Genomic DNA, 15,473 nt, shown 5'->3' on the forward strand with positions numbered 1-15,473 from the left:
AGCCAAATACAACAGTCCAGTCTGGTCACGCACTGATAAACAGTTAGAGGAAACACTCAACTTCTGACGCTAATGTTAACAGGCAACAGCCTTCTGTCAGACCTACACTGTGTGAGTAAGTGTGTGTTCATATTATATGTCTGATTTTGCCTTTAAGGTTCTTCTAATGCTACTTACAGCATTCATAAGTATGTCCAATCTAATTAAATGTCCCATAATAAGTACGATAAGCCCTGGGCTAATGTATTAACATCCGTCATAACATGTGTTCCATTACCTAATTTTGTGTGTGTAAGCTCATAAAATCATCCATTGTCAGATTTAATTAGCAATAGTTTATCATTTTCTCTGCCTCTCTCATATCAGTCATCATATGATAAACTACACAGAGTGATTTCGTACTGTATATGAGCTCACGCCAAATGAGCCTCAGGCTTCTCTGATAACCCTGATTCTCCTGCGCCTATGCTCTAATGTAGGGATGACACTAGTAATGCACAGAAATCCATCACACAAAATTGAAAGCAAGGTGCCAAGCATTTTGGGTTGCCAGTCGAAAAAATATGTATATAATCTATGGATCATATCGGCCTATGCAAACTCACTCTGACAGTCTTCCTGTGTGTGTGTGTGTGTGTGTGTTGCTCTCTTTACTGACTGTAATTGGCTGTGTGAAGCAGACAGACACTGCTGTGCTCTGGCTTCTTATCAGACTTGACAGGCAAACTGGAAAGGACAGCAGTGTCACTCTGAGAGACACAGCGGACCTTGGAGGCAGGAAATGCACACAAAAACAGACATAAACACCACAAGTGGACACACACAAGTATACGCACACGGATGCTCCGACACATGCAGTGCTGTGATACTAACAGGCTGTGACAGTGAGGAGAGTGTACCTAATGTATTGCTCTTAGACAATATAAAAGAAGATGGGGAGGTGGATAAAACTAGATAACAGATGCACACAGTCAATTTACAGCATATAGAAAAGGATAAGACGAGGTTGTTACATGGGAAAAGGTCAAGACAATGGCAGGAACAAAAAGGTTGCTTGAGTAGATAAGTGCTTATGTTAGTGTTGAAGACCAAAAAGGTTTTGTATGTTGAGCAGTGGAACTGTTTTTTATTTTTATTTTTTTTTATTTTATGATTTTTTGGGCTTTTCCACCTTTAGTGGACAGAACAGGTGAGAAAGGGGGAAGACATGCAGGAAATCGTCACAGGTCGGAGTCGAACCCTGGACCTCTGCGTTGAGGCATAAACCTCTAAATATATGTGTGCCTGCTCTACCCAGCGAGCCAACCCGGCCACGAGTGGAACTGTTTTTTTATCCATACACTAAAGTGCTGCAACAGAAATGAAAGTTTGACATCAGTGATTTTAGAAATCTAAAGTGCTGGTCCCCATTCCAGCTCCCCGAGTCATTCACTAGTTGAGAAAAGCTTAAACATTTTTTCTACCTCTGGTCTTGAGAGCTTTTTGATAATCATGAAGCTTTTGAATAATTTTCTTTTCTTTGGGGTGACAGATTCCTCTTTGTGAAAGCTCAGTTGACAATCTGTGCAGAATTAACTAGTTTTCTCTCCATCTGTCTAGATGTGAGACCTTGTTGCGGTGTTCCCAGTGCAAGATGGCTCGCTACTGCAATATCACTTGCCAGGTATACAAACTCACTCTCACAGACTTCCTATGCCTCACATCGTGTGTGTGTGTGTGTTTAAAAATGCCCTTCTCCCACAGAAACGAGCATGGTCTAGCCATAAGAGAGAGTGCAAATGTCTGCAAAGCCTCCTACCCAGAATTCCCACTGACTCAGTCCGTCTGGCTGCGAGACTCATCTTTGCCTTGGTATGTTTGTGGAGTTTTTACTGGTGAAGAAATATTAGGGCTGTCAAAATAACGCGTTAATTTCGATTAATTAATCTGAGAAAAAATAACGCGTTTAAAAAAATTAACGCAGATTAATCCATTCCATATTGACGTTTGCATACAGACGAACCTCGTGGTGCATTTGAAGTTATTGTAAATGTCCTTTTCCTATCTGGTTGTTGTTGTTTTTGTCGTTCAACAGCAATTTACTAGTGAAATACGTTATTGTTATACATTATTATTAAATCATTTAATTTTGACCATATGGCCTTAGCAATAAACAAGCCGTTCTTTAATGTCACCAACTGTTGTTTAATACCCTTTTTTTTTTTTTTATCGGTTCAGGCACCGTTAATTATGTATGCGATTAATTAATCACAGAGTATGTAATTAATTAGATTACATTTTTTAATCGATTGACAGCCCTAAGAAATATACAATAAAAATGGCTACTCGTGCCTTTCCTTTTGTTAGTTGTGGTGGGCTGTACATTGCTGCTGTGCTTTGAAAACCTTGCTTTGGATTTTTCTGGATATTCAAGTGTTTACTCCTGCTAATTTTTAAGATTGAAATCACCTCAGTTGGTTTAGGAAATTTCCATTTTCTGCTTTTGTAAGTGCCTGAGAAGTTCAACTTTTCAAGGATTTCATGCAACAGCAAAATATGGGGTTACTGCACATAATGTGTAACAATAGCAGAAAAATAATTCTCTAAAACTATAATAACATGTTAAGGCCCCCTCTTATTTTTCTTTCTAGTTAAGTCCATCTAAGAGCAGTAGTGAGGAGCTCTACTCTTTGGAGGAGCATGAATCACGTAAGTTTCTCCCCCAAGAGTGTCTATGTGAGTAAGTCTAATGCCAGTGCAGTAAAAAATAAAAATAAATAAAAAGGTTGCTCTCCACCATATTTAACCTCTCACCAGACATGTTGGGAACATAAAGAGATGAGTGTATTTCTGTGTCTTGTCAGTCTTTGTGTGTCTTTCCAGACATAGTCAGTAGCTCAATGGGACATACAAATGATTTTTTATATTTTTCTTACAGACCTAAATTCCATGTCTGAGCAGAAGAAACAAGGTCTGTCTCAGCTGGCATCCATGTTAGAACTGTACCTACAACAGGAAGTACCTGTCCTGGCACAGGAAGCACTGCCACCTTCTTGCCGAGAACCCCTAAGCCTTCTTGCAAAGGTAGGCTCAATCCTTTTATTTGTATAAAGACACATACACACCTTGGAGCTCTCATGCGCAAACACAAGTACAAACATGCCTACCCGTGCACAATAGTTTATAGTCCCATCTGCTGTCCTATTTCTTTTTCTACTCCTTAGATACATCTTACTTCACTCGCAGAGTTTATCAATAATTCTGAGTCTGGAAATAATGTTATTGTTTTTTTTTAATCTACTGTGTATGTGCCCACTGCCCGCACTGTTTGTGGAAGCCACTGACCTACATTTCGTTACATACATGTACTGTACAGTGGGGCAAAAAAGTATTTAGTCAGCCACCAATTGTGCAAGTTCTCCCACTTAAAAAGATGAGAGAGGCGTGTAATTTTCATCATAGGTACACTTCATCTATGAGAGACAAAATGAGAAAAAAAATGAATTTATTTGCAAATTATGGTGGAAAATAAGTATTTGGTCAATAACAAAAATTCATCTCAATACTTTGTTATATACCATTTGTTGGCAATGACAGAGGTCAAACGTTTTCTGTAAGTCTTCACAAGGTTTTCACACACTGTTGCTGGTATTTTGGCCCATTCCTCCATGCAGATCTACTCTAGAGCAGTGATGTTTTGGGGCTGTCGCTGGGCAACACGGACTTTCAACTCCAAAGATTTTCTATGGGGTTGAGATCTGGAGACTGGCTAGGCCACTCCAGGACCTTGAAATGCTTCTTACGAAGCCACTCCTTTGTTGCCCAGGCGGTGTGTTTGGGATCATTGTCATGCTGAAAGACCCAGTCACGTTTCATCTTCAACGCCCTTGCTGATGGAAAGAGGTTTTCACTCAAAATCTCACGATACATGGCCCCATTCATTCTTTCCTTTACACGGATCAGTCGTCCTGGTCCCTTTGCAGAAACCCCCCCCCCCCATGCTTCACAGTAGGTATGGTGTTCTTTGGATGCAACTCAGCATTCTTTCCCCTCCAAACACGACGAGTTGAGTTTTTACCAAAAAGTTCTATTTTGGTTTCATCTGACCATATGACATTCTCCCAATCCTCTTCTGGACCATCCAAATGCTCTCTAGCAAACTCCAGACGGGCCTGGACATGTACTGGCTTAAGCAGGGGGACACGTCTGGCACTGCAGGATTTCAGTCCCTGGCGGCATAGTGTGTTACTGATGGTAGCCTTTGTTACTTTGGTCCCAGCTCTCTGCAGGTCATTCACTAGGTCCCCCCGTGTGGTTCTGGGATTTTTGCTCACCGTTCTTGTGATCATTTTGACCCCACGGGGTGAGATCTTGCGTGGAGCCCCAGATCGAGGGAGATTATTAGTGGTCTTGTATGTCTTCCATTTTCTTATAATTGTTCCCACAGTTGATTTCTTCACACCAAGCTGCTTACCTATTGCAGATTCAGTCTTCCCAGCCTGGTGCAGGTCTACAATTTTGTTTCTGGTGTCCTTTGACAGCTCTTTGGTCTTGGCCATAGTGGAGTTTGGAGTGTGACTGTTTGAGGTTGTGGACAGGTGTCTTTTATACTGATAACAAGTTCAAACGGGTGCCATTAATACAGGTAACGAGTGGAGGACAGAGGAGCCTCTTAAAGAAGAAGTTACAGGTCTGTGAGAGCCAGAAATCTTGCTTGTTTGTAGGTGACCAAATACTTATTTTCCCGAGGAATTTGCAAATAAATTCATTAAAAATCCTACAATGTGATTTTCTGGATTTTTTTTTCTCATTTTGTCTCTCATAGTTGAAGTGTACCTATGATGAAAATTACAGGCCTCTCTCATCTTTTTAAGTGGGAGAACTTGCACAATTGGTGGCTGACTAAATACTTTTTTGCCCCACTGTATGTGCCTGCACATTGTGTCAATGACAATACAATTGAATTGAATTGAAAGACAGATAGAAGCAACTGTTTTTTGCTTCTAACATCCCCTGCTGAGTTTGGATGGACCCCAACATATGTCTAAGATCTTCCCAGCATCTGTGATTATGTCCATGTGTATTCCTAGAACAACCTCAGGTCTAAATCCCTTAAAACACACCATCTGCCTTCACTAGAATTTAAACCGCAAATCTTTATGCAAGGATGTGTCATCTGTTAGCTTGTGTGACTCCTCTTTGAGATGTCATGGCCCTGAGGTGTTTAAATTGTATGTGTGTGTGTGTGTGTGTTTTGTGTTTTTCCCATCACAATGATTGTATGTGTGAGTATTAATTGAGAGCAGCCAGTCGACTGAGCTAATAGTGTTTCCATAAAACAAAGGTTGCAAATTAGCTAAACTCGCCCATAAACTACAGACATTTTTCAATATCCAAAACATAGTTTGCAGATGTGTCCTCACTAATGACATATTCTAGGTCTGGCAATGCCTATCAGTTGGTCAGTCCACCACTTTAATCCAAACTAAAATATCTTGATAAATATTGGATGTATTGCCATGAATTTTGGCACAGACATTCATGGTCCCCACCGGATGAAGCATAATAATAATTTCTGATCCCTTGATTTTTTTCACCATCAGGTCAAGGTGTGTAATATTTTGGTTTATGATTAAACACCTGCAAAATAATGACATTCCTGGTTATTATGTGACAAACATCAGCATGTCAACATATTCATTGTAAGCAAGACTGGCACTGCCACACCAACCACTACCATTTTTACATTTACTCAAACACGACTGCTGAAGATAAACCACAAACTTTGGCACTTACAATCTGCTTTACAGTGAGCATTGCAGCCTCACAGAGCTGCGGGTGTTGCTGTAGACTCTTTGTCTGTTTGTTTTTTTTCCTTTCTTTTATGTGACAGCCGAATCACTGCCGCACGTGTACTGGAGAATTTAATTTCTCACACACACACATATTTGTATGTGTGTATTTGTTTCCATGTTTTAGCATAATTTTGATGGAGGTGGAGTAAGAAAAAGAGAGAGAGTGTAATATTTTATAATGTGTGTGCGTGCGTGTGTGCACGTGTGAGTGAGTGGGAAGCTGGGAAAACTGGAAAGCTGCTGATTAAGTGCGGTTCAAGATTCCGACGGGAATTCTGCTCCAATGTGAGGGCGATGAAGAGCCAACAACAGAGCAACACTTGTGTGGATAGAAGAGAAGAAGAAAGAGACAAAGGGTGTGAGAAAAAAATGAGGGAGAAAAGAAGAGGCTGTCACAGAGAGAGAGAGATTAAAAGAGAGCAGGAAATGTACAAAGTGTGTCACAACATAAAATGTAAACAGAAATTGGAGGACTGGGATAGCAACTTTATGAAAGTCACTCGCTTAAAAAATGAATTTGTCAGTTGACAAATTGTCACTGGCTGATGCCTATTAAAAACAAGAGAATGAGATTTAAATTATTTAGCAGTTAGCATGGCGGACTTGTCTAATGTGTTTGTGTATAAAGTACTGCACAATGTAGTGACTCTCTTTCACTCTATCACTCAGTCTTGTTGTTTTTTTTAATCTACAGTATATTGTAGATGTTTACGTAAAGCCTTTTAAAGCCTTTGTTGTAAATATAAATAGTGAAAGCAGGGGTATGGGTGTTGAATAGCCCCATTTGGAGGCTCTCCACAGAAATGTTTCTTCAGGGACTATGGAAATACAACATGGAGACCACAAGAACTGTGATTGGTACTGTCTTTGTACCTCTCAAGCAACCACTCTGTTAAAAGCCAATATATCATCTTCCACACAGGTTGTATTATGCTTTGCATTGATTGACTTATTAACTGACTTATTTATTCAGTAGCAGTAGTTGTGCTCTGCCTCCTTTACCATTGAGTCTTGCTGGATTTTACTTGGTCTAAAGATTTCATTGCAGTTTAGAAATGGGCTATACAAACAGAAAGTGAATCCCTAACAATAATCATGCAACACATTCATAAAGAATAAATGCCAGTAAGTTTTAATTTGGGGATTTGGAGGTCATTGACTTCAAAATCTGGCTAAATTTGGTTGTGAGGTGAGAGTTTATCAGATGTCTAGATTACATATACATGTTTTAAAGAAATTCTAATGAGGATATTTCTTTTTTTGAAATATATTAATAACCCTGAATCTGGGTCAGAGCAATTAAAATGACTATATAATATAATATGTGAAACATTATCTGTGATATACACCACATGTTATGTTTTTTTGGGTTCATAATGAATTCTTGATGCTGGGGGCTGCACACCCAGTGCCCAAAGGCTGACGCCCAGAGACAAAATGCAGGCAGAGGGAGCAGGGTCTCTACAGATACAGACGCTGCCACACACTTCTAGCGGTTCATAAGTGATGATTGAGAGGGATCATTTTTGTACGAGTCTATACATTTAGGAAAATCCTTCTGCCATTAAAGCTTTGCGTGCGTGGTCATGGAAGGCTTGTATCATGTGGACGCGCCAACAGTTTTGTTGTCATTACTTAGAATTCCTCATGGGGGCGGCAGAAACTACGCATTATAGCTTTTATCTTCAGCTGCAGTATAGTTGAGCTATGAATCAATTTCCTCACTGGAAGAATCTATTATGTGACTGCTGTAACAGCACAAAGCACAAAGAACGGTAAATCCAGCTTTATTTCACCCACATAACACAGCGTCTTGTATTACGCTGAAACCCCGTTTTATTGGCGTATACATGCATGTGTGTTTACAATTTCAGCTTGTTTGTGAAGGGAGTTGCTGTCATTCGAGACCTTTTTGTTAACAGTGCTACATCTGAGTCATTCCTCAGTAGCGCAGGTCTTTAAAACATTGCACCATGCAGGTGTATCATATCACACATGTTGGGATGTGAGCAGCATACATATGTAATTGAAGTGTGTAATGATTTGGACTGATTGGAACATCTATATTCAGAAATGGCAACCTCTTTCCTTATGTCTACGGTAGAAGAACTGTTTATCAAACAGAGCTGGACACAAGAACAAGTACATGTACCTAGTTTACCCCCACCCATCCAAAGCTCCAATCACCCTTCACCCTTACATGCCAGTGTACTATAGAGACAGACACAACCAAAATGAAAATGAGAGAAGCGTTTGCATCCATCCATCCAGGGAAAGACACCGCATGTATTACACACTGCTCGGGGGCAATCCACAATGCAAAATTGATTAATATTTGCTAGAAAACTTCAACCTGTGTGGCATGTGGTTTTGCCAATATCCAGAATGGTATTTTATAGGCTGCCAATAGGGGGCACTGTGATTGCATGGACAGCATTCTGTATTGGCGGTGTAAAGGAGTGGAGAAGTCCTTCATTTCACTTCCCCCCCTGTCTTCATTTTCTCGGCTGTCTTCTCTCTTACTGCAGATGTGTATTATTTTTCTGTCTCTCTCTCTTCTGCTTTAACTGTCCATGTATCTGTCTGTCCTTTCTCTTTTTGTATCTCTGTCTGTCCATGCATATTTTTCCATGTCTCTCTCCTCTACACATGCAAACATTTCTCTTCTTCTCTTTCCTCTCTCTCCTCCCCCTTTCTTTAATGTCTCAAGTACATAACAAATTAGTTGTGTACTTAAAATATTCTTAACAAATTAGGACATTACTGTGAGTGTATGTTTGTGGCTGTGTGTTTGTATGTGTTGGGGGTCTAGTCTAGCATGTTTATGTCCATTTACATACTTGTAAATGTTTGTGTACGTGTATTCCTACATGCATACCTGTATGGATCCTTTGACATAAACTGTGTGTGTGTGTGTGTGCGTATGTATGCAGTGCGTGTGTGAACTTATTGTTATGCTGCATCAGCCCTTGCTGCATTGAGACCGAGACCCATTTCACACACACACCTATATGACCGACATGTTACCCCATAAAACACACACACACCTCTCTATCTGCTCTGAGCCTGCCCCTCTGTGTCTTGTTCTCGTTTTCTCAGCCATTTGCTCGCTCCTGCCTGACTATCACTTCTTTACTTCACTGACATTCCCTCTTCTCATTCCAGTCTCTTAAACTGTAGCTTTTGATATGAGAGTTATATATAGCTTTTGAAAGACACCTCATAGGCCTAGTTTTGTAACGGGCCAATGCCAGCATTTGAATTTTAAAATCTCGAATTTTAGGACCCCCATAATACCATAGAAAGCTCACAAGAATAACATACAATATGTACTTTAAGATAGGAATGTACTGTTTCATAAAAATACTGTAGAAAGCTTCAGCATACATTTATGCTTAGTGTACTTGGTGCATAGAATTGAGTGGGAGCTCTATCCTCTTAATAGACCTATTGTACCTATAATGCTATTAAATACACCTGATTGTCCTACTATGACAAGTCAAAGTGTCTGCTGTGAAAAAGGTATTTTATTGGTAGATATGCAGTTTGAGCATGTAACAGAATGTGATTTTCTAAAACAAAACCAGAATCAGCAGCATCAAGAAACTGAAAAGCACGGCCGCCGCATGAGCTACATAACATACCTCATCTGCAGTACATGCATATTCGAACGAGGTGTTCATTGTGACTCTCTGAGTTTTCTATGTGAGCATTCAACAAGACACAAGTACAATTGTTTCAGATAACGTCTGTGTAACACAAAATACTTTCAGTTCAGTACAAAATTACAATCTATGACTTTTCACAATATCTGTCCTGTTGAGTCTTATCTCAGAGAAAACGCTGTCTTTGTCTCTGGCAATACTTTTCAGAGCCTGGGTTGGGTCTCAAAATTGTACTGTACAAAAGTTTATGAATCTAATTACAGTGAATTGTCGTTTTCTCATATTATGCCGGAAATGTAAAATGCAAAAATGTTGCCTCCTCATTTAACAATCCAAATATCACTAAGCACAACCCATTATTTATTTTAGTTGTTTGCAGAAGATTTAACTGGGAGAGGTAAAGAGATGCAGATATGGGGGGGAAAGAATATATGCATCAGAAAATGCTAATTTCTGCATGGAATTTTAAATGATGCATGCAGTAAGTAGCTACTCTGTCAGTCTTGACAACCAGTGACAGAAAAGTGTTGTGGGAGGAACAGGTGCATATGTGAAGTAACAAAAGTAGGAAAAGTAGAAGATGGTAGACAAGTGAAGGGTGAGGAAAAGAGAAAAAACTGGATGCAGAGGGAGAGATTCTCACAAAGGACAGTATGTAAAATCACAGAGACACAGGGTTAGGGAAAGAATAAAAGCCAAAGATGGAGAATTGACAAAAACAGAGAAATAGGGGATGCAGAAAAAAGAGAGAGAAGAATTTGCTAAATGAAAAGGAGGGAACGAGTGGATGAAGGATGGGAACAGGGAGTGCCTACTCTGCTCAATAAAAGGTTTGAAGTAGCTGTATTTATGGTTCTATGTGTAAGAGGCAGTAACTGGGGCTCTTAGGAAACACACACACACACACACACACACACACGTCTTCTGAAAAGCAAGGCGACTCCCTATGGAAAAGTATGTTGTGTTGTTTATTACCTATAGAGACGATTTATCACAGATTGTGTGTACACACACACACACACACACACACACACACACACACACAGCTACCTGATGTCATGTGTGAGTCTGGAGCCAATACATTTTACGGCCCAGCTGAAAACAGTTTTTGCTTCAATTACAAGCAGAAATGAGTGTGTGTGTGTTGGTGCAATTTTCTATGCGTATTTATAGACACATTTTTTAGTTGTTATAATTTTCTGTGTGTTTGTGTGTCTCGGGCTTGTGGTAATATAACTTGTGTATATCTGTGTGTAGTTGTAATTCTCTGTGTACAGAGGTGCGTTGTGGATGTGTGAGTGTAACTTCTTGTTTGTGTGTGGGAGTAATTTATTCTCATGGCTTTCCTTTATATTTATTGGCCATCTGTTGAGCAGCTAAATGAGATGCAGACACCGTCAAACTAGCTTACCTCAACAAATGGAAAAGTTATCACTCTCCAAACTTGTTAAGTGGGAGAAGGTACATCATATGCAGAAGTACAACAAACTATTTTTCTGAATGAATGACCTATATGGAAGGAAGAAGTCAAGGAAAGGGAGGGAGGAAATTACAGTAAGTTTTTTTTCATAATTGAAGCATTTATAAGAGGAAGAATGAACGGTAGAAATATCATGCGATAAAGCAAAGTACATGTTTTGCCATTCTACATTACTATGTATGTTCCTATGTATTGGTGCATGTGTGTTTGCCTGTCCGTGATGTATGAAGTCATTACAATAATCCTTGTGTTTATGTGTTAGTATGTTCAGCCTTATCTCTTTAACATTTCCCTGGTCTGCCATTGTAGCTGGCTGTGCCATGGGCGCTACCTAATTAGCTTAGGCTTTGCACGCACACACACACACACACACACACACACACAGGCCTACAGCTTAGTGTAATGACTTTAAGTCCATCATGAATGCAGTCGCAGACAGTGTAATAGGAAGAGAGAATAAAAACCATTACTTTAATTGACTTATGGCTGCATGTGTGTGGGCTAATGGGGAGACGAGGAGAGGAAGAAGGGAAGAGGAAAGAAGGCTAGGAAATGAAAGAAATAGAGTTAAAGAGAGGGGGAAAGAAGAGATGAGGAACACAGATAGAAAAAGGAAGAGAGTGAGGAAGGAACTGAAAGAGATGAAAACAATCAAGTGGAAAGGACAAGTAGTTAAGGAGAGAAAAAGAAAAGGAAACGTTGACATGGAGATTTAAAATTAGGAAATCGCATGGAAATCTAGAAGAGATTGGAGCAGCTGGAAATTAGAACCATTTTGAATACAAGTCTGGATGTTGTCGTTTCATTCTGCAAAGTGATTTGAGCAGCAATATGTTGCAGGAGATAGGTGTGTGTGTGTGGGGTTGGCCTAATGAGCATTTTTGGCTCCAGCTGCGTCAGCCACTATCTCTCTTGCCTCCTTTATGCCCCCCTCACGCTTTCTCAGCTCTCTCCTCTCTCTCTCCAACATTTACAGTAATTACTGTTCTTTGGTGGTTCAGAGGGATAGAAACGGATAGAAGCTGATAACGTACGAGTGTTTGTATGTTTTGTCTAACTTCCTGAATGTCCTCCAGGGGGATGTTCCAGAAAGTGTGATTTCTCTGCGCCTCCTGTTTATGCAGGAGTGCCCTGAACGCCTCGAGTTGAAACATCTTTTGAGTCAGAGCGGGAAAGCGCCCAATGTCATTTAACTTCACAGCAAAATAATGGTTGGCTGAGGATGGGTAAATCTGCTGCGATTGCCGCAGGGCGTGTTTGTCACTTAAACAACGTGTTTGTGTCTCCATTGTGTTCCCCATGGTGCTAGCATTTAGCCATGCTACTAGTTTACAGGGTCCTACGGGTGATTGTCTGTCCGCATTGACAGACATTGACTTTCAATATCTAACCAGGATGCGAGGTCTATCAAAATAGTGGGTCTTAAACTGGTGCACAAGGCCAAATTGAGTAACTACATGTTAAACATAACCTTACACTCCATTGTGTTTTGTCTGTAATGTGATTGCCCACCGCAGTGTGACGTCCGATTGCATTTCTCCAAATTTCAACTTTTCGCCTGCAGGGTTTTTTTTGCATCACCTGCGATCCCCACCGCGCAGCCTAAACGCACTATGCACATTCGCACATGAATAGGAGGACTAGCATTTTCACCGCAACACCTGATTTAGTTTGAATGCAGCCTTCGTTGCCATAATCATGGAGTGTATGTTTTCCGATTAACTGCTAACAAGCTGCCCAGTTAAAATAAAGAAATCCCATTGAGTCACAGCATTTTCTCTGCACCGTCTAGTGTCCATTATGTTGAATCTCTAGTGTAGTACTATACAATATGTGGTATAATTCTGTGTTTTGGTTTAGAGTTCAGCAGCAAGGATGGTGTAATCCTACACATGGTGGCATTTTTGCTTTCATTGGTTGGTCACTTACACGCCCTTAACATTACTAAGCCCTGTAGTTTATCAGCTCCTGCCCTCATGGTCCTTTAATCAGTCCTCTCACACAGGACAAATAACTTGGGCTGTAAACCATGAGCGGCGCTCGGAAAACAGACTTTGGCCTTTTAGGATTTTATTGTCAAACTAAATAATACTCAACTAAACCCTTTTTTATCTGCTCTTATGCCACTACTATGAATACTGAGTATGGGTTGGCTGGCAGAGTCCATTATTTCTTTTGTAGTGGACAGTAAACTCTCATCCAGGTGTTGCTTTATATCAAGCAAGGTTAGTTATTTTTCCCTGTGTTTGTGTATTACCTAAATAATTACCAGACTCTCACTTCATCTTGTAGTCTGTTTGGAACTCCTAACAAGAGCCAAACAAACACAGTGTGCAGTTTACTGTTAGTAGTCTCGCAGAGCCAGCCCTTTCTCCACAGCACTGTGGAGTAAGTTAAGTCGTGTTCCGACGAAAAATTTGGGGATTTTTAAGTTCCTCTGGCCGCAGTAGCGTACTTTTTTAGCTCCTACTTCAAAGCAGGGTCTTAACCCTTTTCCCTTTTCCTATGTGTACTTGATTGATGGAACTTATAAGTCACGCCCACTGCCAACTCTGAACTTGCAGACAGAGCAACAACCAACAACGGGACATTAACAATTTTCACCATCTTATTCATCATTAAATTCACTTCTGACAACTTTTAGGCGAGAAATTAACCGAATTGACAATTTGCTTCAAAGTTTTCGGAGTTGAGAACCTCCTTGAAGTGAGGCGACAGCCAGCAAGCGCCTGCCCCGGCCTCTAGCTCGTCGCTCGGCCAGTCTTGCTCAAACACCTCACTGTGAGCTGGAGGTCTCTCAGACCGCTCTCGTAAATAAGAGGCTTTTATTTCGCCGTTGACGGTTCGTTTGTTTAAATATCACAACACATGTCCATCATAAGATTAACGGGAACCTGTGGCTAACTGTCTTTTCGGAGTTAAACTCCACAAGCGTGTCCTGCAGCTCGCCGGCCGACACACACACACACACACACACACACACACACACACACACACACACACACACACGTCCACAGCGCAGCAGGCAGAGGCGGGGTCTGTTCTGTTCTATGAGAATGGACGGAATGCGGAACTCGGAAAAGTGGACTGATGCGGAGGTGCAGGCACTGCTGGCCATGTACGGCCTCCTCCATGCTGCTTTGTTGTTGTTGTATGTGGCGCTAAGGTCTAGTGACGATGCTATAAAGACCGTTGCCGTGCTTGCGTCACTCCCTTACCCCTTACTTGGCCAGTGGGAATGCAAACTGAAAAAAAAGAAGTGTACTTTTCCTCTAAAAAGTACAAGTACTATCCGGTCGGAAAACACCTCATTATAATAGCAATGTGCCAAGGTACAAATGTGCCTGGTTTTTAAAGGGAATGGGAGATGACACTCTGTTTTTTTGCATGTTACGCCCAAAACACACCTATGATTAATGAAGACACTAAGTACAACCCTTTTGAACCATGCGCCTGGCGCATGGACCCTTTTTTCCGCCATTAAACTAGCAAAAGTGGATTTGTACACGCCCTCAACGCACCTGTGCCAGGCGCTTCACGCCGTGCGCTTAGATCATTAAAATAGGGAAATAGTTTTTTTTCACAAGATCAGCCTCAAAAGTGCTAAACATACAGTAGTTAGCTTTGGCTGTCAGTCTCAGTGCCTCAACAAGCAACAGTAAAGGACACCATATTAAGGTGCTATCACAGGTTCAAGTGTGCACTCATCCACACACTCATCCCCTCGCCCTGTTCTCCTGTCTGTCTCTGCGGGTCATTAACAAGTTATGTAAAGCTTCCACGAATGCTGCCTTGTGAAACAAAGACACCGAAGGCTGTAAAGTATCCAGCTGAAGAGTGCCTTTACATCAATCCTTTTATTTTCATCCTGAATATAAACGAGTTTCCTCTTCGTTCATTCCCTCGTTCTCCCTCTCTTGTGTCTCTCATCTCCCGCTCTCAGTCTCCTCTTCTTAAACCACAGCCAAACACTAAACCCTCAGTTCTATTCAGGGACAGTGAGACACACCTCACCGGCTTTCAAGTTGCCTGCGTGCGTTGGTGACATTTGTGTTTTTGCCGTCGTTTAAAGTGCAAATGTGCGTACAACCTTGGAAATCCCAAAAGTTTATTTGCTGCACCTCATTACAAAGAGGATTATTTTTAGAGTCAGGCACCAGCAAATAAACGTGTGTCTGCTTGTGTTTCATTTACGTTGAATTATTGTCCTGCAGTGGCTGCAGAGATAAGAGCTCAGTTGCATTTTGGAGTTCTGGTTTTTTTGCTCTCTCCTTTTATTTAGGCATTTATGCTGTGCTTCCTCTTGTTAAACATCAGCATCTCAACAGGAACACAAATAGCACGCACGCGCACACACACACACACACACACACACACACACACACACACACACACACACACACACACACACACCTGTCCAGACCCCAAAACAAAGATTAGTTGTAATGTAGTAGATACTATGCATCCTGATAAAGTTCCCTTGGCCATACCTAG

At 40.9% G+C, this 15,473-nt stretch overlaps 1 protein-coding gene across 1 annotated transcript in view; it reads left to right on the plus strand.

The window, feature by feature from the left end:
* smyd3 (SET and MYND domain containing 3) overlaps positions 1–15,473 on the plus strand; it is a 75,214-nt gene that overhangs the window by 18,476 nt on the left and 41,265 nt on the right. The window contains exons 2-5 of the mRNA XM_078251407.1: positions 1,600–1,663; positions 1,744–1,851; positions 2,631–2,688; positions 2,918–3,063. Coding sequence (XP_078107533.1) covers positions 1,600–1,663; positions 1,744–1,851; positions 2,631–2,688; positions 2,918–3,063 — 376 coding nt within the window. The remainder of the gene's footprint in view (positions 1–1,599; positions 1,664–1,743; positions 1,852–2,630; positions 2,689–2,917; positions 3,064–15,473) is intronic.

Source organism: Sander vitreus, chromosome 1, assembly GCF_031162955.1.
Source record: "Sander vitreus isolate 19-12246 chromosome 1, sanVit1, whole genome shotgun sequence".
Taxonomy (NCBI): domain Eukaryota; kingdom Metazoa; phylum Chordata; class Actinopteri; order Perciformes; family Percidae; genus Sander; species Sander vitreus.